Source organism: Scomber japonicus, chromosome 20, assembly GCF_027409825.1.
Source record: "Scomber japonicus isolate fScoJap1 chromosome 20, fScoJap1.pri, whole genome shotgun sequence".
In the NCBI taxonomy this organism is placed as follows: domain Eukaryota; kingdom Metazoa; phylum Chordata; class Actinopteri; order Scombriformes; family Scombridae; genus Scomber; species Scomber japonicus.
Genome location: NC_070597.1, coordinates 12,044,008 through 12,068,496, shown reverse-complemented (window position 1 = coordinate 12,068,496; position 24,489 = coordinate 12,044,008). Strand labels below are relative to the sequence as shown.

General features: G+C 40.1%; 1 protein-coding gene across 1 annotated transcript in view; it reads right to left on the bottom strand.

Moving 5' to 3' along the window:
* The window catches only part of pald1a (phosphatase domain containing paladin 1a), a 43,839-nt gene that overhangs the window by 5,299 nt on the left and 14,051 nt on the right, over window positions 1–24,489 (bottom strand). The window contains exons 18-19 of the mRNA XM_053341303.1: window positions 23,267–23,407; window positions 7,002–7,157 (exon numbers count right to left, since the gene is read on the bottom strand). Coding sequence (XP_053197278.1) covers window positions 7,002–7,157; window positions 23,267–23,407 — 297 coding nt within the window. The remainder of the gene's footprint in view (window positions 1–7,001; window positions 7,158–23,266; window positions 23,408–24,489) is intronic.

The following is a 24,489-nucleotide window of genomic DNA, read 5'->3' as shown; positions in this document are numbered from 1 at the left end:
AGTCAGTGAATGGGACTCCCTGGAGAAACTCCGGATTTGTGCTGTTAACCAGGATACTTAACCTGACTCATGACTCATGTACTCCACAGCACAGCTGTCTAAATAGCGGATGTGTGAAAAACCCTGAGGTGGCGAAAAGTCGCATTGGAGAGCCCCATCTGCTCACAGTGAAATCAGAGGGTTCAAGATTTCCCTAACGAAGATGTTGAGTGGGGTGGGGGGCTGAGTTGGAGACGATCAAGAGTGACCGCATGCAATCTCTGTGGATCAGAGCAGACAGTGGTGACGCCTCTATTCTTCCCAAACTTAAATAAAACCCCAACAATATTCTGCCAACAATCTCATTTTTGTGTATCAAATATTCCTCCTTCAAAGGCGGCTCTGAGCAGTTTGTTTCTTGCTCAGTCACAGATCAGTCAAGTTGGATTCCCAGCAATATAATGGATTTCAATGCTGACATGGGGGGAAAAAAAGGTATCAAAAATTCCACAGAAACTTCATAGAAACATTACGCCTGCATCAAAACAACCTCTCCACAACAGAACAAATGACACTACTTCTGTATTCCTATCTCCTAGCTTCAAAGCTCAGCCTGAAGTAATTTTGAATGATGATTTTGAATGTTTGGGACATACGGGTCAGCAGTGGATTATACTACAAAAATGGTTTTCAGAAAGTTGTGTGGAGGTTCCAACTTCTTGTTCCTTACGGAGACAATAAAGTTTCTATCTAACAAAACACTCCGAGTCCGACACACCTGATTTTTGGTGGGACAATCCTTCAAACCATTCTTATTCCTTCATAGTCTATTTTCTTTTTTTCAGCACAGACCACCAAGACCAAACTATTTCCCTGAATACGAGGCTGTCCAGTGTGGAACAGTTAGCTTCCCCTCTCCTTAAAAAACAGGAGAAAACCCTTTTAGTATTCTGCCTGATTACATTCTATTTTGTTTAGTCTATTACACTGCATTACTTTTAGGTCTATTTCCTGTGACAAAACCTTCACCATTGTTTGTTCAGACTGAACTGTCTATTTCAGACGGTGTGCACCTGTACACTATCATGACTGAAAACATGTGGTACTACCCTGACAACCAGCTGATCTTAGCTGCCATGTTCTCTCCAACAAGTTTTTTTTCATAGGAATAGTTTTAATGTCAATTGTTGTTTTGGGCGTTTTTAAAAAAAAATGTTCTTAGTCTGAAATGTGTTAATTTAGCCTTGTTTTTATACAAAATCTTGTGACACCACTGGCAACCTCTCACAGCATGGAAAAGCAGCAAGTCACATCTGCACACAGCAAAACAAAGTGGAAAACAAATCAAAGTAGATTTGATCTTGCTTTCTAAATCGCAACAACTTGACATACATGCCTGAGTAGCCTTCTTTGTTGCGGTCAATTTGTAAAGAAACCTTGAAATTGTCTGCATGTTTCGGTGCGGCAGCGAGCAAAGCTGTCGGAAAGATGTCTTTCATGCTGCATTGAAGAGATCACAAACGCCAATACTCATTAGGCGGTGGGAGCGGCGGGAGGGGCAGAGCAGCGAGGAGGCACTGGTCTTTCCCACAGTCGGCTATCTCAAAGGCTGCACATACCGAGCCGATGCAGGGGGACAGGGAGGCCTCTGTGGCACACATCAAAACAGCTGGAGTGACTGATAGGGTACCTCTCCTGCAGGCATCCCTGGTATGCACTGTACACAAGTCCTGCCATTGTGTAAAGGGCTGCGTTTTGGATTAGCAAACACGGATTTCAATTCCAATAACTCCTCTGATGTTTCTGCTCTGATCTTACTACATGGCCACGAGGCAACATGGGCTAATGATGCTCGGAATAATATTTGTCCAGTGTGCACACAATGTAGGAGTAAGCCTCATGTATTTTTATATATATATATATATATATATATATATATATATATATACACACATATAGCATATAATTCATACATTTTCATACTGATCAAACCATTTAGTTACCCCTCATACCCCTTAGATATTGGCATTACGATCCTGAAAGAGATCACTCCCATTATGGTAGAAATGTTTCATCATAGGATAAAGGTGATCACTAGCAACAACTTTTTATTGAGTTGCAGAGACCCTTCCCTTTAAGGGGCCAAGTGGATCCAAACCATGCCAGCTAAATGTCCCCCACAGCATAACAGAGCCACCAGATCCCCTCACTGTCTAAATTTGTCACTCATGTGTATGTGTTAATATATATCATATATATACACACACACACACACATATATATGACAATATGTAGCAATTATCATCTTTGCTACATATCATCTTTGATCCTGACAACATGTAGCAATTATCATTTTTGATCCTGCAGCAAAACACAGAACATGTGTCTCTGCGCTCTAAGAATCTGCCTGAACAGAAACAAGAAGACCAAACAGATCAGAGGCTCCATATCAGCTGGCACAGGCTACTGGCCTGTATGACTGGGAACACTGTGCTCCTGCTTTTAACTGCTGAGATCAAATTAGTGAATACACACACACATGAACAGAATCAGTGCAGGATGCAGCACAGACTGTACCACTCAGATCTGGCAGGTTGTGTAACAGTGGCTTTGGATGTATGACCAGTGATGGTGAGGACCCCTGACCATCGCCTCTGGCATCACAGTTTGTCATTAATGATCCTGCCACGGTCACTGGCGATAGGCTAATGATTGTGCCTCGGGTTGGTTGGGTCAGATCGGTTGGGTGGGCGCCAGATTGTGCTGCAACTGGGCCACTAAACACATCACAGTACTGACAGCGGTGGGAGCAAAAAACATCCGGTATGTCACAAGACTTCCCAGCACAATATTTGTTTTTTTTTAAGAACACAGTTTTTGATTAAATGTTCTTAAAAGAGAAAATTGTGTTTGAAAGTCTGAAAGGTTTTCATTTTTAACTAGCCTTGGATCAGTGATATCAGACCATTTCTCAAGCTGCGAGCTGACCTTATTCAAATTCTTTTGTACTAACTATTTTGCTACAGGCCAGCAGCTTTCTTGTAAGAGAGTAGTGCTGGAATGATTTGTGTGGGATCCCTGCATTCTCACTTCCACATAATTCAGTTAAAGCAAAGGATGCAACAGAAATAGTTGACAGAGTGAACAGTAAAACATGCAGCAAACAAACACAAGCGAAACATGAGTTTAGATAAGACTTTGGCTGTAAGGCTGTAAGGATGCCTATGAGATGTCTGTCTGACATTTTTGTCCTTTCTGTTAGATTCTTGTGAGATGAGAAATCAACTAGAACAAACATCACTTTAAGATGACACTTAATCCTAACCCTAGAGCCAGGGAGACTGGTTGCCAGAGCAATCACCTCACCTCAGAGGACCTGAATGGTTCAAATCAATTTCTACCATTTGTAGGATGTGTAGCTGGAGGGGGGGGGGCTTTTTTCCTGAAAAGAAATAATCCAATTCTATTTTATGTTATGTTTGCCAACATCTTTTGTGCTCGAAAGTGTTCTGTTGTGTTTGTGCTGCTGAGCTTTTGCATTGCACTTCCCAAAGAGCTCCTGTCAATCAAACAGCATCTAGCGTGATGACAGGTTGATGATGTTTCTTTCTATTCAATCAAAATGGGTCACTGTTGCTGGAATCAACAAAAAGAAATACACCTTGGAGAATAGGTATTACTGGATATGCCTTCCTGCACGTCACTGACATTTCAGCAGCGTGTACTTTGGTTACATTCATCCAGAAAACCTCCTCTTGGTTTGAATCAAGCTGGAGACCTTCGTCAAATGTCACATCGTCTGTTTCAGACTACCGCCACACTGTAAAGCACATACTCTACTGTAGATGTATGCAAATAATGTAAAAAGTAGAGAGAAACGGGACTTGGAGAAAGTGCTCAGCATGATTGATGCTGTCAGCTCTCCAAGATCAGACCTCTAACTTAAGCTGCAGCTAGTTACAGTCAAGATGATTATGCTGTCAGATGTCCATTCATCAAGGAAATTAGAATTAGTTCATATAGCAATTCCATTTAACGTTAAGCTCAGACTGCAGGCAGGACAGTAATAGGATTTTTGATGAGTTATTCACAGGAGTTTCAACCTGCAGTGATGGACCACCTCGACATTGTCAGCACACTTACATTGCACTCCATGGTTGGTGAAGGAGATGTGATCCTGTGTAACAGTGCTTTGAATGCTCTCCTGAAAACTAGGGAGGACTTCTGATTTCAGTATGTTACACTGCAGAACTCATTTCATATTCTAATGCCATCTGAATGATCTTCTCTGTGCAGTTGATGGATGGCTGTTATATATTGCTCTACAGACTGCACTGGCATATCTTAAGGACGAGCTGGGTTATTTTTGTCATCCTGCTCAGACATGGCCACAGGTGTTCTGTGAGGTGTCAGACGGGCCAGATGTTCAGGGGGATACAGCAGAGCTCCCAGAAATTGAGAGATTAAAGTGCATCACAAGATACTGGTGAGATGTTAACACTGCTCTAGCCACAATAAATTCAAATTTGGGGTAACTCCATAACGTAGTTGTGAACAGATAAATGTTTATTAACATAGTTTACAATTACACCTCCTCCAGTGGGCATCCATAAGTGAAGGTTGACATGTAAACAACTAATGATTAACAATATAATAAAAGACAGATGTAATAATATAAAATATGTCTTCATACTGTAGGAGAAGTGATAATTGTTAATGCTACTTATTAATATATATGTTAAAAAATGTTATGTCTGCTTAAATTGAACATATAATGTGTCACAAACCATTTATTTTAGGCTTGTATACTGTCTATAAATGCTGAATAGAGGTTCACCAAATGTGTTAATGCATATTAAACAGACTGATGGCCATGACTATTACTTATAATAAGCACCCAACTGAACAGAATTGCCTAAAAGATTACATCATGTATTTATGGACACAAGCGCAGACCTTGAAGCCTGACGAGATGGATTCTTGTGTGATCTCGTGATTTTGTGATCTCATGAATCTACCTGACTGACTCATATTTAAATGGCAGAACAAGCACAATAAGAACAATTTCATGGTGTTGGGATCATAACGTTTTCAGATAGATCAGGGAGACTCTTACTTATTAAGTGCATGATTTGTACATGAAGGAAAATGTACTAATTTGCCTTTGTAGTGAGAGTCCCTTTATTCAGTCAATTATTGAATCAAACAGAGGAATTACTGTTTCAGATTTAGCAATGTTATCACCGCCATCAGGAGAAATGTCCCCATTCTGTGACCAGACCAGGCTGAGTTTTTATACAGGGAAAGGCAGTTTTGGGAGATAGGAGGAGGAAGAAAGAAATACGCTATCTAGATGAGAAAATATTTGAAATATCAAGACAATGACATTTCGATATTATGTTTTGATGGCAAGTGTTTTCTGTTGCCTGTTTTACAGCAGAGTGTTCCTGTCCCATGTGTGCACGCTTGTATTTTCTCATGGCATAACTGGGCCATTAGAGTCACTCTGATGCACCACATATATTTGCTATTCATAACAGGAAGAATATGCCCCAATTGACCGCGCATATTTCTGTGACAATTGTTTTCACAGCAATTGTTCCAGTCTATTTTGGAATTTCACGTTTTTTCTTTGAGTTTATTCCACCTCAATAAGGACAAAGAAGTAAAGAGATTTTCATTTGAGCGATTTTCAAACATTCCAGGTTCTTGGCCGTGTGTCTCCAGGCCGTCTGCTCGCAAACAAGAAGAGAAAATGGCTGCGATGTTGCAGGGCTCATGTCCAAATCATGACCGAGGCCTGTATGTTTGCTTTCACCATCAGTTATTGACACACATATACAGAACTCCACATTGAGCCAAAAGAAGAAAAAAAAAACTATTTAAAACAGCTGCTGATGCTTGATGTGTGGTGAAATTAAGCGACTTCTATCAACAACAAAACATTTTAAGAGGTCTTGGGGAGCCTCGATGCAAAAGCAGGTACAACAACAAACAACTTTTAATTAATACCAAATGCATGAAAACTTCAATAAAACTATAAAACTAGACACCCGGTGTTTATTTACGTTTAAAATTCTCTCTTTACCACGCTTAAATGTGTCATCTTGCCAAATCCCTTTTTTTTTACCACCATGTGATTTTAACATATTGCAACATACACTTTAATTGCAGTGTGTGAGTGTCTGTGTGCATGTCTGTGAGTGTGGTTGGGTGTGTGTGTGTGTGTGTGTGTGTGTGTGTGTGTGTGTCTGTGAGTGAGTGTGTGTGTGTGTTGGGTACCACTTGAGTAGTCTACTCATTTGTTTGGAATGCACATAAATTCTCGACTTTACTGTAGGGACACAGCTGGCCAAACGATTAATGTACCAACAAAAACACAGAGCCGAGACATTATGAAGTTCAGTGTGTGAAGAACCAGGCCACAATAGAACCAGAACCAGCTTGTAAATTCCTGGAGGAAAATCCAAATGAAACTCGGGTAACTGGCTCACAATGTGCTACAAAGTGAGCGAAAGAAAAACTCAAACTCTCCTTAATCTTATCTTTACATTTTTTATATGCCAAATGAGTGACACCTTGCATTTTGGGTCAAGGATCGGTTTCCCCGCCACTATTTCAATGAAACTGAGATAATCAGTGTATAGCAGCAAGTGACACAGTGCAGATTAATCTCAAAAGGCCACCAGCAGACCTTCTCCCCCTCCTCTAGTGTCTGACGGGCAATAGAGCACACATCCAACATGCAGATGGCACAGCTGGCCTTGCTTTTTTTTCAAGGGCAAAGCAAGGACAGACTCATTACCAGCAGCATTAACTTGACATTTCCATCTGACATAACTCAAATTGTCAAAGCAAATTCAATTACACATCTTCTAACTACATTATAAGATGTGTTTTTATATCCTCTCGTGGTTCACACCTACCTTGTTACAAATCACATTCCAAGTTGTTTATATTTGGTATTTTCATTTGCAAGGAATTCAGATTCAAATACGCAAATATCAAGGTGAGGCATGTACCTGTTCCATCCAGGCAGTGAAGGAACGCTGCCAAGAGTCTTTCTTCTCTAGATGCAGGTATGTGTTGAAGAGGATGAGGTAAATGTAGCGCTCCAAGTACTGCAGGCTCCTCAGCAGCAGCTGCTGACAATCCTTGTCCGTCTTACCACTTTTGATCTAAGAAAAGAGGAAAACAAAGCTCTCTATTAGGTGAGCACAACACACTTTTCTTCATACAACAACAACTGTAGTCAGGAGTGTACCTTTTTTCAAAATCTTAGTCTAGAAAATAATAATGAGCATTTAAAAAACAATGGTCAGTCAATCAAGAGAGAGAGATCCTCCATTCAGTCAAATGCAGCAATCCTTGATGTTTAATAGTGAATAGTGGAAATTTCTGTGGGGCTGTATAAAGGGCCAGTACAAGATGAATAAGGAGATTTTTATTTAGTTTTTGATTGTTAATTATGCAAAGATATTCCAGTAGAGCCACAGAATAACAATATAGGCATGTAAATGTGTCTGATATGCCCCTTTAAGCCTCAATAGTGTCACTTGTTGAAATCATGTTATAATGAATTACATTACCTCAGCCTAAAAAAAGACCTTCCAGTACCTTATCATTTTAACATCGTATATGATCACATTTATCACAGCTATGTAAAGTGTCTAAACAACCTCAATCAATCAATCAATCAACTTTATTTGTATAGCGCCAAATCTCAACAAAGTTATCTCAAGGCACTTTACACATAGAGCAGGTCTAAACCGAACTCTTCAGGTTTTAACTTTAAAGAGACCCAACATTCCCACATGAGAAAGCACCGTGGCAAGAAAAAACTCCCTTTTAACAGGAAGAAACCTCAGGCAGAACCAGACTCAAAGTGGGCGGCCATCTGCCTCGACCGTTAGGGGTAGAGAGGAGAGAGAGGAAGGATAGGAGAGAGAAGCACATTGAAAAGCTGTGTATGATATGGTTGACCATCTTGTCCAATCACATTTTGTCATCTCCTTCCCCATCAAAACTGTCACCCACAGTGCACCCTAGTTTTCATAACGGTTGTTTACTCCCTGTGCTTCCAAAGACCTTTAAACTCCACTCCATCAATAAATACTGTAGTTACATGGATAGTCTTATGTCAATTACTAAATAATTCACTATTTCATGGCAAAACCCTGTGGTCAGGAACACTAGAACATTGCAATTATCCCAACTAGGAGATTTTCCTATAACTCCCTCAATTGGTATTCAAGAGACAAGATAATGGTACTCTCACAGGCCTAATTCACTGCCTGAAGGAGGCAGAGACAATTTTGGACACGAGATGATTAAAATACTCTTAGAAAAATGTCAGTCCAAAACACACAGAATGAAAACTCTGCTTATTTAACCAAGCAAAGATGAACTATGCAATGAAGCAGCTCTCTATTAGCCTTAGTCATGCCACTTCTCACAAAGTTGGTAATTGGGTTGCTCCTCAATTACTGGCTGTGACAGCGCAGATGTAAATGCAGACAGGCTTTCATCAATGTGGCGAGTCGGTGTCAAGATGTTTTGCCTTTTTTTCCCCCCTCGTCTTTTTTTTTTTTCCTTTTCTTTTCTTTTTTTTCTGATTGCTTAGAGCCTCAAGCGCTTCCAGGCATCAAGTGGCAAGGTCTGCCATCCAGCTGTGTCTGTGTGGTGGAATGTGAGGTGTACGCTGGATTGGATAACATGTCAATTGGGGTTAAGAGAAAGTAACAAGCGGGGACGAGATGTAGTATAGCTCAGTGACCTGTTAGCAGGCACTTTCTCCCAGCATGAGCATTTGGACTGCTTGTGGTCTTTGTATATGATTGTTAATACAGGGCAAAAATCTTATCAGCTCACAGTTAGCAGCAAATCTGGGTAATATATTGAAGATATTTTGGGGCTACACAGAGAATAGTCAAAGTTTACCAAGTAGGTGGGCTCGCACTCAGGGTAATTTGAAAAGTGCACAGCACACCATAATACGATCATTCCGGGGCTGAATGACGCAACAGAGAGAGAGGGGGAATGAGCAGGGTTTCCTGTCCGTTCCCAAACAGCCGTGGTTGGATCTGAGTTATCCAAGCATCTGCCGCTGAGCGGAGGAGAAACTACACCTAGGCAAAGAAAAGATGTACTGTCTGTTGTCTATCAACTGTCCGAGGACACAGATGAACAAAGAAAGCACACATTCACCTCACTTTTTCCTAATCTTTCCAACTTAACATGGAATACAGTGGGAGAGCAGGTGAATGCTGTTGAACCCGATTACCCTGTGCGCCCTGCACCCCCAGGGGGCTTTCAGCATTTCATTTCTTATCCTGAAACTCCACAGTGCCAAAGCCTGGCAGCTATCCGTGCATAAGTCATGGCCAGATACTCATAACACACACACACACACACACACACACACACACACACACACACACACACACACACACACACACACAGGCACTCAGATTGCATAATTCACACCTCTACAATCTGCAGAGCCCTAATTCTGTGTCTGCCATCTGTCTGTCTACATCAACTGAGCCATATGTGCGGTTGGGCGGCCTCTCTTGCACCCTCAGAAATTCCTTCAGAAAACATTGTTGGGGAAGATGTGGTGAAGAAAGAGTAAATTTCTTCCATTCCATGTAAAGGAGACAGCCTTGAGAGCTTTGGATTTACAAAGATTACATTTTAGGCTTCTAGGCTGATCCTGTACTGTCCTGATAATCATTTCCAATTTTCAGTATTTGGTTTTCATAAGCTAGGTGTTGAACACGTTATAATTTTATAACGTGTTCAATAACCTATTTCTTACTTGCTATGCTGAGATGAAAAAGAATAATTCCATCTGGTTCAACAGTCTGAACAACTTCGTAAGTAAAGTTTCTACTAAACCTATGAAAAGGAAGAGTAGGAAGTAAGTGGAAATTGCAGCATCCTGTCATCTGCCTGGTCTTTCAGAACAAAGGAGGTATCTGGTTTGTCCCCGTTTGCTATCAAGGCTGAAAGCAATAATTCAGCCAGCTGCTGAGGTGTGATAATGTATGTCCTCAGCTCTGCTCGGTCCTCTGTGAGATGGGAGGCTGGCCAAACACAGACCACATACCATTGTTGAGAGAGTCCAGGAATGCTGGATGGCTGAGCAATGCTCCTAACGAGGACAATGTGAAAGAGAGAGAGAGAAATGTTTAAAAAGAAGTGCAGGCACAGTATGTTATCGCTGCATGGACACTCCTGGGAGCAGAGACACCTTTCTGTTAAATGCACTACTAGAAAAATCTTACTGACATCTCCTCAATACAAGTACTACAGATTACTATTGTTTTAACGGCTTCTGGTAAGTTTTCAGTATTCAAGTTGTTTTTCAGACACACACATGCATATCCAATGTCAATGTCTTTAAACCAACCTTTTATGGAAATTACTCAATACATTGAGCCATCTAAGGGTGCAGGGTCAGGCACCACAACCCACTAATTTGTTGTATATAGAAAGACTACATACAAACGTAGACACTAACAGTACAAATTTTACATTGTGTACATTTCAAGTGTCAGATCCTTCTGCCATGTCTGCTGCCATTTTAGCTCAAGCCCACCGGGCACGTAAATGTCTCACTTATGGCCCCGGGTCTATTTTTTCCCCAGAGCAACTTGCATCCATGAAGTGTGAAATTCACTTCTGAGTATATTCAAATACCCATTTTTACTGTTAATTACATCCTGCAACTTATTTACAATGAATCTATTGTTACTATCTGGACACAAATGCAGTGAAACTAGTTTTTCTTATTTGTAAGTTACCAAGTACATGACATAATGCAGTTGTACAATAATTAAAGAGAATGTATCATGCATATTTCCATGGTCATATTCTGTGGCTTATTAGGAGTTTTTCCTCACCACTGTCGCCAAGTGCTTGCTCATGTGGGAATGTTGGGTCTCTTTGAATTAAATTAAAGAGTAAGTTCTAGTTGTGATTTGGCACCATATAAATAAAGATTGATTGATTGATTGTGTTTATATTCCACTTCTATATCTTAGCATGGTTTAAAGTTTTAAAAAAAATCTTCTTGTGAATATGAATGATGCCAGTCCTTTTTTAGTAGCCCCTCAGTTCTGCCTCTGTCCGTAACAGGCTGTTTAAGCTCTCTTTAAGACCGCCCTCATGATGAGCCTTCTCTGTTCTGATTGGTTAGCTATTGTAAGCTGTGTCTGGGCAGAGTTCCAGCAGCTCAGGAGGCGGGAGCATTGTTACACACTTTCACCTCAAATTTGGGAGATCTGACAACATTTAACACAGACATCTAAGATTACTCATCATCATAAAAAGCATGACATGTCCCTTTTATGCTGAGTCAAGTTCAGCCACGAATCATCTGCTGTATAAACAATATCTAAATGAGCCACAAGCCTGTATTCCATATGTTTTAAAGAAAGGCAAACATCAGCAAAAACAACTCTGGATGATATTGGAAATTGGAAGGATGTTCCGCCTCCAGCTGACACTGGAACAGCGATGGAGTCGTGAATTTAGTGGTACATTTAAACAATCCATGTATTATTATGCCCATAAGTCATAGCAACATTGAACTAATCTATGTATATGCATTATCTAAAAATACATGCTCTATGCAGAAACAGAATAAATGCACTCGCTATCTGTTTGTGAGGGATTTAATACTACCCCAGGCAACTCTTTGATGCAAACAACTCAGCCCAGTTTCAGAACAATCCTCTTGTAAAGGTGTAAGTGTATTAAAGACTCCCACCTAGAAAAACTGGAAAAAATAAGATTTTACCATTACCTCTCTATAGTTTAACAATGTTTCAATGTTCCTACTCAAAGTGATACTGGTGCATTATTATTTGAGTTTCCTTTTCTGTTCTTTTTCACCTTTAGAATATATTCTATGTTGTAGTTTTGACTATAGTTGCATGGGGACATAATGTTTGGGTGAAAATTGTTTGAAAAGCAGGTTCTGGGTACTTTCCAGTGAACATTGGGAATTTAAAAACAAACATACATATTCAAGTGGACATGAACATAAATTATAAAACTAAATATTACTTAGTTCTAATGATGTAAAACCACTATGCTGACATTTTTTTTTAAATATCAAGGATGGCTCATTTATTAAGAAATGTATCATACAGCTTCTGGATGGAGCACCACACTCTAATCCTTAAATGATGGTAGACAAGCGCAGAGGGTCGACCTTTCTGTGGGCTCGTGTGGGTCAGGACTGAACTGAGAGGTGCACATTATGGAGAGGTCCGTCTGCCTGACATATGGTGCCAATTACCAGCTGATGGGGTTGCCGAGGTAAAGAGGCCAATCCATATTGGCCCTTCCCACCCAGGTTAGCACAAGCAGCCATTCATCAGATCCTGCAGAACACCTCCCACCCAAATCCTAAACCAAACCCCGACCTGTCTAGAGTGGACAGGCAGCCTACACATGGCTCCTTGACTCAATGTACAGACAACTCAAAGTCAAGTACACACATTGATTTTCAGGTAGGTTCATTAAGTGAACCCAAACCAGGGTCCAACTGCAATTTCTGGATATACTCTCTGTTCAGGCTCACTTTTGGCTGCCAAATGTGACGGTTGCCATTTCATAATAAATATAATGGGACACATTTAAAACAAACAAAAATAAAGGATGCTTGATTGAAACTTCACTCTTTTTTTCCCCTGTCTTTCCCTGTCTCACATGGACACACACAAAGACACACATGTACTTTACACATTAAATAGACTGGACATGTCACTCATCTTTGCTAAAATGTATTACTCTACACGTCACTACATAACTCTGAAAGGTAAATCATTTGTACAATTCCCATTTTATGACATCTCAGACATCTCTACATCACCAAACTTTGCAAATTGTTAACCAGGTTAAGTCTTACTTAGACTCAGCTGCACTTAGACTATGATGTAGTTTGTGAATAAGTAACGTGCATGTTTGTATTATCATGTTCACACACCTGTAATTCCCATCTTTGTTTAACAACCATTTGAGCTTAACCTGCTTAAATTTGGCATTTAGCAAATTATGATGATAATATAATTAGACTGCTTGAATGTCAACACAACAAAGGAAATTGAAATATAAAATACAGTCAAAGTATTACAGACCCAGGCTACTGAAATTACTTCACACATTCTCGCTAATGTGCAAATATATCCTAACATTAAAACTCAATTATTTTCCTTTTGTTTTCTTAATAATTCTTGTACACATTGTGGTGGCATTTACATCAAGGTAATAACATTCATTAGCACTTTTATGAAAATGCAGTAGCAGATCAAAACACATCTTTCTTAGCACCTACACACCGCTGCCGAGGAGAAGAAATATATTTTGAAAAATGCTCATGCCTCTAATGTAACTTCAAATTGCGCAATCTTTAGTATTTTTCGTCTGGAGGAGTTGATTCATTCTTTATTATTTATGTCACGTTTCCTAAAAATGTACTGAGGGGCAACATTGTTTGCCATCATTTTATAAAATAAGAGTGCCATTACACTATGTGTCTATTAAAGAGTTGCATCATTCAGGTTTTTGCTCTCTTGGCTGAAACTTCCATCTCTTTTTACAAGTGACTCCTAACATCACTCTTCCTCTGTGTTCCGTATGCTTCTATAAAACTGTGTATTTTTATTTAGCTTCTGTTTAACTCTTTGGAGCTTTCTAACTTTGACTAGAAAGGTGCAACACATTTTTTAAATAAATAATACTAGTACTATTAAAACATTTTTCTTACTGTGTTAATCCATCAGATTCTGCAATGTGCAAAACTGAGAGAAGTATATTTTAAAAATACTTCTTACATCATACATACTTAAATATTTCTCCAGGTTGCATGCACCCACCCAGCATGTGTATGTTTTTTTTACATGCACTTCCATTTTTCTGAAAACCCCGACCATCCACCCACCCAGTCTGTCTGCCGCCTGCCAGGTTGGCCAGTAGCGAAGCAATCAAAGTTATACATCATCTGGCTTCAAGCTGCAGAACTGATCTTTATGGATCAAGATGGTGCCCAAAACTCCCCTTTTAAAAAGGAACAGAGAAGCCATGTAGCAGCCAGTGAGAGGAGGGGACGGAGATGCCTTTATGTTAATGGTTTCTACAGATTCCAATCCTCTGTCTGTCTTTTTCCAGTTGCTCAGCCACACTACACTGATTAAATCATGAAGTTGAGGTTGAGGTGGATTTTAGGGGCAAGCTGTGTCAATCCACATACTGTATATATGCAGATTTGCCATCAACCAAATCTGTCCATCTTGTGTCAAATGGCTTAAAAATCAATGTGAAAATGTAATTTGTGGTTAAAACAGTTCAGATACTTTATCATGAAGTGAAGTCTTATGGATTATGATCGCTATCAGAATACAGATTTACCTTTCTTAAAACATTTAAAATGAATACCTATCAGCTATAATCTAAAATAAACAAACAGGATCTAATGATAGGATAAACAAAACATGGAGAACTAATGAAGGAATGTATTGCGCAATGAAGACAAGCAAAAATACATAATGTCTGTTGAGCAGAGATTACAAAAGCCACAGGAGGAGACAGGGCTCATCAACTTAGCCTACACAGAGACTGGAATATCTGCCCGCATTAACCACACGCATTATGGTACATTCTGTACGTGCACATGCCTGGAAACAGAGCACATGGAGACTCCCACTGTGAATCAATCATTTACTGAGCTTTCGAAATATCTTGTGCATGCAAACCCAAACTTGGGCATTAAAATGGTATGTCTGCGAGCTACAACTAATCAGATATTTAAAACCCACTGAGTTCTCCTAATCAAATTTTTACTCTTGGCTGCAAAATACGTTTTTTGTATTGATGCTGGTGGTTAATAGAAAACAAATGTATTGATGGTTGATTTTTTTTCTTTGTGAGGAAGCCACAAAGCTGCTGTGAGGAATTGTTTGTTAGATGATAATTATCCCACGAGAGCCACCGACGGGTCAAGATTTCCATTTGTCTGTGTTTTCAGACAGAACGCAAAGCTATTTTTAAATGTGGACTGATTACACGCAATGTCAATGCAAAGATGCAAGTATGCATATGCAAATTCACCAGGACAGCACAAACTGATGTGAATACACGCCTGTTTCAACTTGAGTGAAAAATGTGTATTCTTGGTGGCTTTATGAATGTACTTCATAAACATACAGGGACGAGAGGGGAATATTTGCTGATGTTACATAAACTTTAACTTGCTACCAAAGCATCATTGTAATTATTAAAGCTTAACGGGAAACATTCAAACTTATTGCTGAGCCTGACATGTTAAAATTGTGTCTGTCATGAAGATAAATACTTTAAGGGCAGCTTACTACAGTAAAGATGGTATAATTAATGTGATTCTTGGTTTGCTAGTTTATTAACATCGGCTCAGCCTCAGAGGGAAAACAGAAATACTGGTGGGCCAAGATAAGCTAACGGAACACAAAGTAGCATTAGCAAGGCTAAGCTACCAAATATGCAATGTCAGCTAGTAAAGTTCATATTTAAACTTGATGTAACTTATTTTTTTAACCATTTGGGGCTGTGGCAACAAATTGTGAACACAACGCTTCTCTCACCCACCTTTCTATATAACAATCATTATATCCTCATGGGGCTGCTGGCCCTGCTATTGACTTTTATTCTATTTAGTTCAATCTGAGCAGCTGCTGCTGTCAATCCATACCATCCGACTATGTTCCTGCACCTATTTTAAATCTAAATTAATTATGTAAAATGCATTTTATCCAGCACCTAAATGCCGACACCCATCAAATCTGCCATTATAATGGTTACTTCCAAGACTAGAAGATTGCAGAAAGAAGATAGACCTACATTGTACCTTACTTTGAAGCAGTCTCTGTGGGATCTAAAAAGTCATTTGACAAGGCAGGTCTGAATGTTCCTTGCTGACTGTGTGAGTTGTTGGCACTTTGGGAGTAGTTATAGCGTCGTTAACACAGGATTCATCTGTTGCTCAACTGTCCTCACGTATGAAACACAGCTTCCCCATTGGGGCATTGTGAAAGTGCAATTCCTGGAGCAACCTCAACCAAGTCACGACTTACCGCATATCCCACATGGTTGGCATTTAAGTCAGTTCACCATTGGGATTGTATTCCTGTAGGTATTTGTTCAATGCCAGTAGTTAGCTGGTGTGAAAGATTAGACAAAAAAGGTAGACCTTTTCCTGGTGAAATGATTTGGGGGCTTATCGAGACCTGTCAGATACCATGACCACAGCTACTGAGGGCATGCTTAAAACACTCATGCATGGTTTTGGAGGTAGTTATTCCTGGTCTGTGGGCCTGGGGCAATGACAGGTTTAGTGTGTGGGGGCAGGAAATAGCAACCCTTCTGTGCAGTACCCAGCAAGGTCTGAAACAGTGTTCTGGGGCCAGTGGTTGAAAAGGGGGTGGGGGACATGAGGAAGGTCAGGGCAAAGGGCAGGCCAGGGCAGTTCAGTTATTCAGGGTAAAAGGGGATAGACTAGGAGGCAAACATAACGATTTCTAAAGTGGTCAGCATGTAGAGAGTGAGCAAGAGCAGGGAGAGTGAACACTGTAAAGTAAACTATAATAACTGCAGAGGCCTTGGCAGTAGCTGCAAGATCATAAAAGGTAAATTAAAACACAGACAAGTCTATTATAGGTCTAATGACAATACTGTAATAAACCAATTTCAAAGAGATTTTTGATCTGTGCTGTATGTTTCTTGCAGACTTTTGCGAATTCCTTTTTCAATTTGTGTTATTTGTTAAGTAGACTATACAACTTTTTTCTGAACAGCAGCAACTTTGGTCACAATTTTCAATTACGGGATAATGACAAATGCTAAAAAAATAGTGTAAAGGTAGAGGTAGAGGAGAGTCATCAAGTCAGCGTATTGACTCCAGTAATGCGAAACCTTTAAAATATTCCAACTGAGCAACCATGTGTTTATTGCTTATCTAACTTTTCATTTGTCAGAGGAAGACTGTTTTTCCTGATTTCAAAAAATGTCACAGTCTTGCTATTAAGAGGTTAATCTGAACGTGTTTAAATAGTCTGCTAAAATGTTGGCTGTTTAAGCTCTTTTGATAATAACTTAATTAAACAACTCTCTAAATCAAATGTCAATTGCTTTGAGTTCATTATTTTTGCTACCTGGACTGACAAAAACACAGAAATGGTACTTGTTCATGGAAATCAACTAAAAAGGCAGCTGCTCACAGAACTCACACAGCTTCCACAAAACAACTTGCATCAATTACTATTATGAACCAAAACATAAGAATAAGACTTACAGCATGTGTTATGTAAGAGTTTTATCATTTGCATATGAATATTCTACCTTTGCATACATTATACCTATGGATCCTTCCACGTACATTTAATACCAAACTAATGCAGTTTAATGCAGCAGCCAGATAAAAAAATTCTACTTTCATGAAGGTTAGAGGATTATGTTATTTTTTCCTCACACCATTTTTACCACTAAAAAACCCTCTTCATATAACACACACGTTAAATACAGGATTTTACGCTATGACTAAATTACCAAAAGGCAAAGTCAGAAACTACATGAGCACAGTCCTGATTGTACAGTGCTATTCTGCTGAAAACTATTTTAAATCATTTCAGTTGAGCTTTCTGGATATCCTGCTGGCACTCAGTGTGAATCACGCTGCAGCAAAATGTTGAAGTCGAGCTATACAGCATAAAGTGATTGAGCAATTAAACTTTGCATATGGCCATGGTGGTAGCAGTTAGAATAATAAGCAGTCTGAACATGATTAAAATTCAGGGTTTTGAATCTTTGGCCGTGAAAACCGGGTTTATTTGTGTGTTTGTTCCAACGACTGGGAGCACCGTGTGATTTCACTGATTAGCACATCAGCAGCATTAATGTTACGGGTGAATGCAGCAGCCCTTCAATGGACCGTGTCATGTTAGACATCAGTGAGTACTAGAAACACAAACTAGATGTATTAGAGTTTTCTTTGATGTCATTTACAGTTGTGGAAACTCCCGCAATAGCTACTGAATAGCAACTGATTAGTAGCAGCTGCGTATAACCCCCCATAGCTCACCTAACCTCTCAGGAAAAGTCCCGGCTGATGCTTTATTTACCTCTATGTGTACTGGCACACATACCTGACACATATACACACATATATACATATACAACCTCATCACAAGTCCTTACTTTAGAGCCTAATTCTGCATAGGGAGAATGTGTTGTCCATGTCCAAATACCTCAGCTGGTTGCACCTGTTCAAATGGAATTTGGTCAAAATAAGTCACTTGTAGACAGCCGCAGCAAATACTGCTATTGGCATGTGAGAGTCTGGAAATTATGAATAAAAACAACAACAACCTCTAGCTCTACCACTTTCCCCTCTCCCACCCAGCGCTGGACCTAAATAAGAGCCTCTTTTCAGGAGCTACGAGTCAACCCACACCTCAGGGGAGAAGAAGAACTTGTCTCTGGTTCAGGTGGGCTCATTTTCCTGGCAATATTTCCTTTGGCTGTCACCAACTGCACTTTGTAATTGGGCCACTTATGTCAAGTGGTCATCCTAATTGAGATGAAAACTGTTAACACAAAGCCCCCTGAGCCAAAAGAGTATTGGAGATAGCTGAAATTTAAATGCAAAGCTGCAAAATACTAGTTCCAAAAGTAGTTTGTTAACCTATGTGTGATTGCCTCTTATTTTCTCACCCCATCTACTTTTTTTCTTTCTTTTCTTTTATTTCTAATCTAATCCCTTCACCATGCTTTATTTACAGATATCTCACCTTAAATAGGGTGTTATCTGATTCTGCTTCAACTTCCCTTAAATACAATTCATTGTATGATTCATCATGTGACCAACAAATTACATATCATAATCAAACTATTCTTCAAAATTACACTAAGCAAAATTGATAAAAAAAATAATTGTACTAATTGAGAAATGTTGATGACTATAAATCTTGAAAATGCACTATTCATCTCAAGCCATTATTGATAACATTTTCCAATTCAGGCAGATTGAATTGGAGCTCAAACTGCACCTCACAGTGTGTGCAATCTCAAAGCAAAAAAGAAATATAGCCAAATGTATTTGGCTGTCAGTGCTGCAGCAGTCCCCTCAACCTCTGCAAACTTTTGAGAATTTGGCCCCAGCTCCTCTCACTTCTTCTTTCCTAAAGACGTCCGCTACCTTTCCTCAGAAAAAAAAAAAACCTGCTCACAGCATTCTCCCCTTTCTGAAAATATTTTTCCACTGCCCCGTCCAAACCATGAGGGCCTTTCTTTGGACACACACAGCATGATTTGCACTCATTCACTCTCAATCTATGCGTTTCAGTTTTCTCACCACCTGGGTGAAAAAGCATTCCAGTTTTGAAAAAGAAAAAAAGGTGATAGGGGAAAAGTGTTGCAGCACTCGCCCAAAAGAAAAAAGGATTAGGGTTTATGAGATTGTCAGATTTGATTCTCCATTTCTGCAACTCCACTCACTTTGTTTTAATAGCGTCTTGATGGACTGGGTAGAAGACAGCGAACTAGTCATCACATTTTCTGTATATGCTCTTAAAGCTGTTTGGACAGGTTGAATCAGACAAGGTGCTAGAGCTAACTCAACATACTGGACAAACAGAGAAATATTACTGATGGTGTAAATGCCTGGCATATGCTGCTATGAAATCAGGATAATGAGAGTTGATGGAATGATTATAGAAAGATAATAAAAGGCTGCAACCATGGGAAGACAAATGGAAATTAGGTGATTGTGAAGATGTTGGTGTTTGCGTTCCGAATATAGTTTGACATTTTGCATAATCAGATTCCCTGTCCATTTCCAAATCATGTGATAATCCATCCAATAAATCCAGCCTGTGTGTCAACACACCTGTCAACACAACAAAGATTCACAATGAAAGAGGACAATATCAAAGTGAACTGTAGTGGGCAGAGATCGCTCGAGGCTATTTTCCACCTCAAACTGGCTTGACAATGGAAAGAGAGGCCCCTGCAGCTGAGGAGGAGGCAGAGGAGGAGAGGAAGCAGCCTCTCTTCTGCGTTGGCCCTAACACTGGAGGATGCATCTGCAACGAGGGGTCACGCCTGGACGACAGCAGGGATTTACAGGCCCTTCAAGAAGAAGCCCCCCCTCCCCACACACCACTACCACCACACATAGATACACACACACTCAGCCCCCAAAAACCTCACCCGCGCCGCCACCTCCCTTCCCCCTTTTCCCTGGCCCCTCTGGGAGCTGGCGGACGGTTCGGGTCCCAGTGTAAATATATTTTTTTCTCTATCAAAGACACATTTTCCAACCACTGTCAAAGTGGAGGCGGGTGCTTAGGAGGGGTGAGGAGGGGGAGCGCTACGAGAGCGAGAGAGAGAGAGCGAGAGAGCGAGAGCGAGAGAGAGAGAGAGAGAGAGAGAGAGATTTTTTTCCCTCTTCCTACCCCCTTTTCTCCCCCCTTTCTCGTCTGCTGCTGCCTGCCGGGTTCTAGCAACATCTGGCACTGTTTATCACCTGGCCTGCTGGTTCAGGCAGGAGGGGAAAGGCTGAAAGGGGAACACGGTGCCAACCTGAGGTCCGCAGGGGCAAGGTTAAAGGACAGAGCAGCTTACTTTGTAGTCATTCATTCTATCCGTTACCATGACATTGTACTCACCAAGGTAAGTGCTCAGATTTAGAAACACAGTGATTCCCATATTCCAGAATGAGGAAAAGAAGGAAAGGTGTGTAGAATACGTACAGTTTGGGTAATCATTTTACAGTTCTGCTTTTTAAAGTTGGATTATAGTTGCACCAAGTGTGTAGTTATCAGATTTGCCGCTAGGTCGTGGATGCTTAAAGCTTGAAACTAAAATACGGACTGAAAGGGACTAAATTTGCTATATACGGTAGGAGAAAATCCAAGAAGAACTGATAAAAGATGACAACAGGAAATGTTTCCAGGAATGGGGGGGAAATCACTTCTCAAGGGGAGTACCTTATAGAAAATTAAAAAGGAAAGATTAATAGTGGCAGTTTTACCTGGGAATTTTCGGATCCCCCCTCATGTGTTGAGGGATTATAGCGTAGCTTAAAAGCCTACGCACATAACAGATGAAGATATGCCATAGCTGACTTGAACATAAGACCGGCGATGGGTTGCTTGTGCTCTATCGGACAAGTTTCTGATGTATGACGTTTAAAAAAATGATGAACTCACTTATCTTCTGCTTTTCAGCAACAAACATCTAGGAAAGCCATCTCTTATGCAAACCTTCAACCTCCTATTGCAGGTGAATGAAATGTGAAGACAGAATAGTAACATATTCCTTCATACAACAAGACCCACAATCCCTCATATCACAAAGTGAATGAAAAAGTGTCAGCAGTTACTGAGGGGAATATTATTTAAAGCACAATATGCCTGATTATCTACAGTACTGTACATGTGACTAATACTGTGATGGTCATATCAGCAGGAGAGATCTGGTGCTGAACTATAAATCAAAACACACCTCATGAGTATCTACACATACTAACCCCCAGCGCTGACCATAAACCCGGATTGAAATTGGCTTATGGGAAGGTTTGCTCAAAAGATATACGATTCTCTTACTGCTTATGTCTCATACCCTATTGGACGTCTTTTTAGTGATATAACGAGATTCTGAGATATCATCAATCAACCTGGTGAGTAGAAAATGAACTATAGAGATAGGAATGACTGCCAAAACGAATAGCCAAGTTGAAACAAACTGCAATTCTTCTTTAAACTCTGGGAAAAGGTGAGGTCAGTGCAAGTTAACCTCACAATATTTAAAATCCAAATATCTCTGATAGCTGATAGCTAGCCTTTTCCTGGAGCCTGGCATCAGAGTGTGACGGACGGGAGAGAGAATATAGGCGAAAGACAGAGTTCATAGGACAATGAGGCCCATTGATACGTTGGAGACAGGACCGGGTGCCTCCAGCTTTCTGAGAACGGCTGACGGTGCACAGAGGCGCAATGATTACAGTCTGCATTACAAATGGCTAAAACAGAGCCTTGGTCCTGCAGAGGCCACCGAATTAAGAGACCCTGTCCAGATAGGTCTCAAAAAACCCCATTTAAGACTACTTTTGTCCAATGTCAGTCTTGCATAGAATGGTCCAACATATGAAGAACATCTTTCAGAGCTGGAGTCTGCATCCTTGCTTCTTCTTTAACCATTCAAAGATTAAAAATATTTGATTACATCATCTGCTTCTTCTTATCTGCATTTCATCCTTGTGGTTAGAGTGTGTTTAGTGAACCAATAATAAAATCATCACTCAGTGGACTTGACCTGAAATGCTGGTGACACTGACATCTGGTGCGCTCCATGCATGTAGCAAACAAAACAGCTGATATTAATGTGATATGCTATTTAATACAACTTGGATCATGTACAGCATACAAGAGTTCAAGCCTCAAAATCCCACAAGTAATTATTTCTTTTCCGACCCTTTTCCCCCCTCGCCTCTTTTCCATTTAAACCCAACCGGATTCCATCTAGTTTTAGAGATAACTTATGTTGCACCACAGTAATGTTTCCACGCTGTGCAGCTCGAGCTTAAAGAGCAGCGGATCCCTCTCACTCATGTCTCTGAGATCTAAGCTGTGGCAGTAAAAAAAAAAAAACCCCATTAAAACAAGTTCTTGACGCCATCTATGGGGCTCATGTGGAAGTACACCAAAATCCATAACAGCATGTTGATTGTGTCTCAGCATGAGGAAGTCAGATTCATAATCAGTGTGCGATACTTTTCTGATCTGATTTAACCTTCCCGAGAGAAAAATATAGCAAGATTTATTCAAATGTAGCAATTCAGGCAGCGTCCAGGAAATTGAGAGGAATGTCTGATGATTTTTTTGCTTTTGAACACACAGGCGTCTGTTTAATTTGCAATATATATTCAAAACGAGTTAAGAATACTCATCTGGACTGTGGAGTTCCACTTAATGGGTAAATTTGTATTTCTATTTTTGTGAGGGTCTTTAATAACACAATGCATTCTAATCTTTCACATCACAACTTCAACTTCAACCTCTACCAGATTACTACATTTATCCTAAAATAAAGCACAAAGACAAAGTGAGGATTGACCAAAACATTTCCACTTTCAAGGTATAAGACTAGAAGATCGTCTCCTCTTGTCTCCAACGCTTTATTAAAACTAGATTGGGTGTCCTGTATATTAGGGATTAGTTAACAAATATGGCAGAAAGATTTGTACCTGTCTGTATGTGCAGATGATGATCTCTCTCAGATGATAGTGCATGGGGGTCATGGTCTCACTGACGGAGTCCAGGGCCATGTCCACCTCCCTCTTCATCCGGTGGCCGTCAGGGAGGAGACGCACCAGCTGCATCACGACCTGGACACCAGAGACAACATGTACTTGTTTTCCAAAACTTTCCAAGAGTCATTCGGAAGCTGCAGCAAAACCACCACAGTTGTTCTACCTGCTTAGAGGACTTTCTGTTATTTTATTGACTGAGATTCTGCAGTCAAAAGATCTGTGAACCTTTTTTTTGAGTAAAGGATTTTGTCTTTTTTTTTCACTTTTCTGGAATTTCAACTAATTTATTTCCCCAAATACAAGTAGTTGGAAATATTCTGGGGCTAAAATTCCACTGTTTTAATCTTTCAAATTTCTTTTTAAATGGTGAGCATCATAAGCAGTTCTGTGGCTTTTGTATTAAATAATCTTCCTTATGGTTTATTTTTTCAAATACTCTTTCCAAGATCAAGAATGAGATTTCAAATTCATCTTTAATAATAATATGTTTTGTCCTTTAAATCCTCCATTCAAATTTTTTTAAACAGCAAATATCCACCATGGGAGGTCTGTTGATAATGGTTCTTTGTGCAAAAGTCAGCTGAGGCGGACCAACTGATAAGAAGAGCACTGCCTGTCAGTCCTGACCTAATTGAAATATTGGGGCAAGTGTGTGTCAGCATGTTCATTTACAGCATTGTTGACCTAGCTTGATGGGGAATGTTTCCATCAGCACGTCTGTGTGACGCAAAACTACAACACTGTGTGGAAGTCAGCCGCAACTTAGTTTACTAGACCTTGCTGGTGGCCCCTCTACAGCTGGTTCACTTCACTCATTTCTGATAATGACATCACCGATAACAATAACAAGAAACAGGAGGCAGGGAGCAGAAAGAGCAAAGAGCAGGATCAGAGAACAGAACAGGCCTGCAGGCAAAACCCTATTTTCTCATTCAGCCTGTGTGTGAGATCAGCAGCATCAGCATGCAGCCTGACCACTGTCCCTAGAAAAAAAGAAAAAATCTGTGCCAGGTTGCACAAAACCACTATATGTTTCTCCCATGGTGCTATTATTTTGTACCTATCATGCACTGTACTGAAACTCATCATGGCATGCCCTTAATGTTAGTCACATTTCCTAGGAATGTTCTATGCAATTTCCAGGTATGGAACAGCAA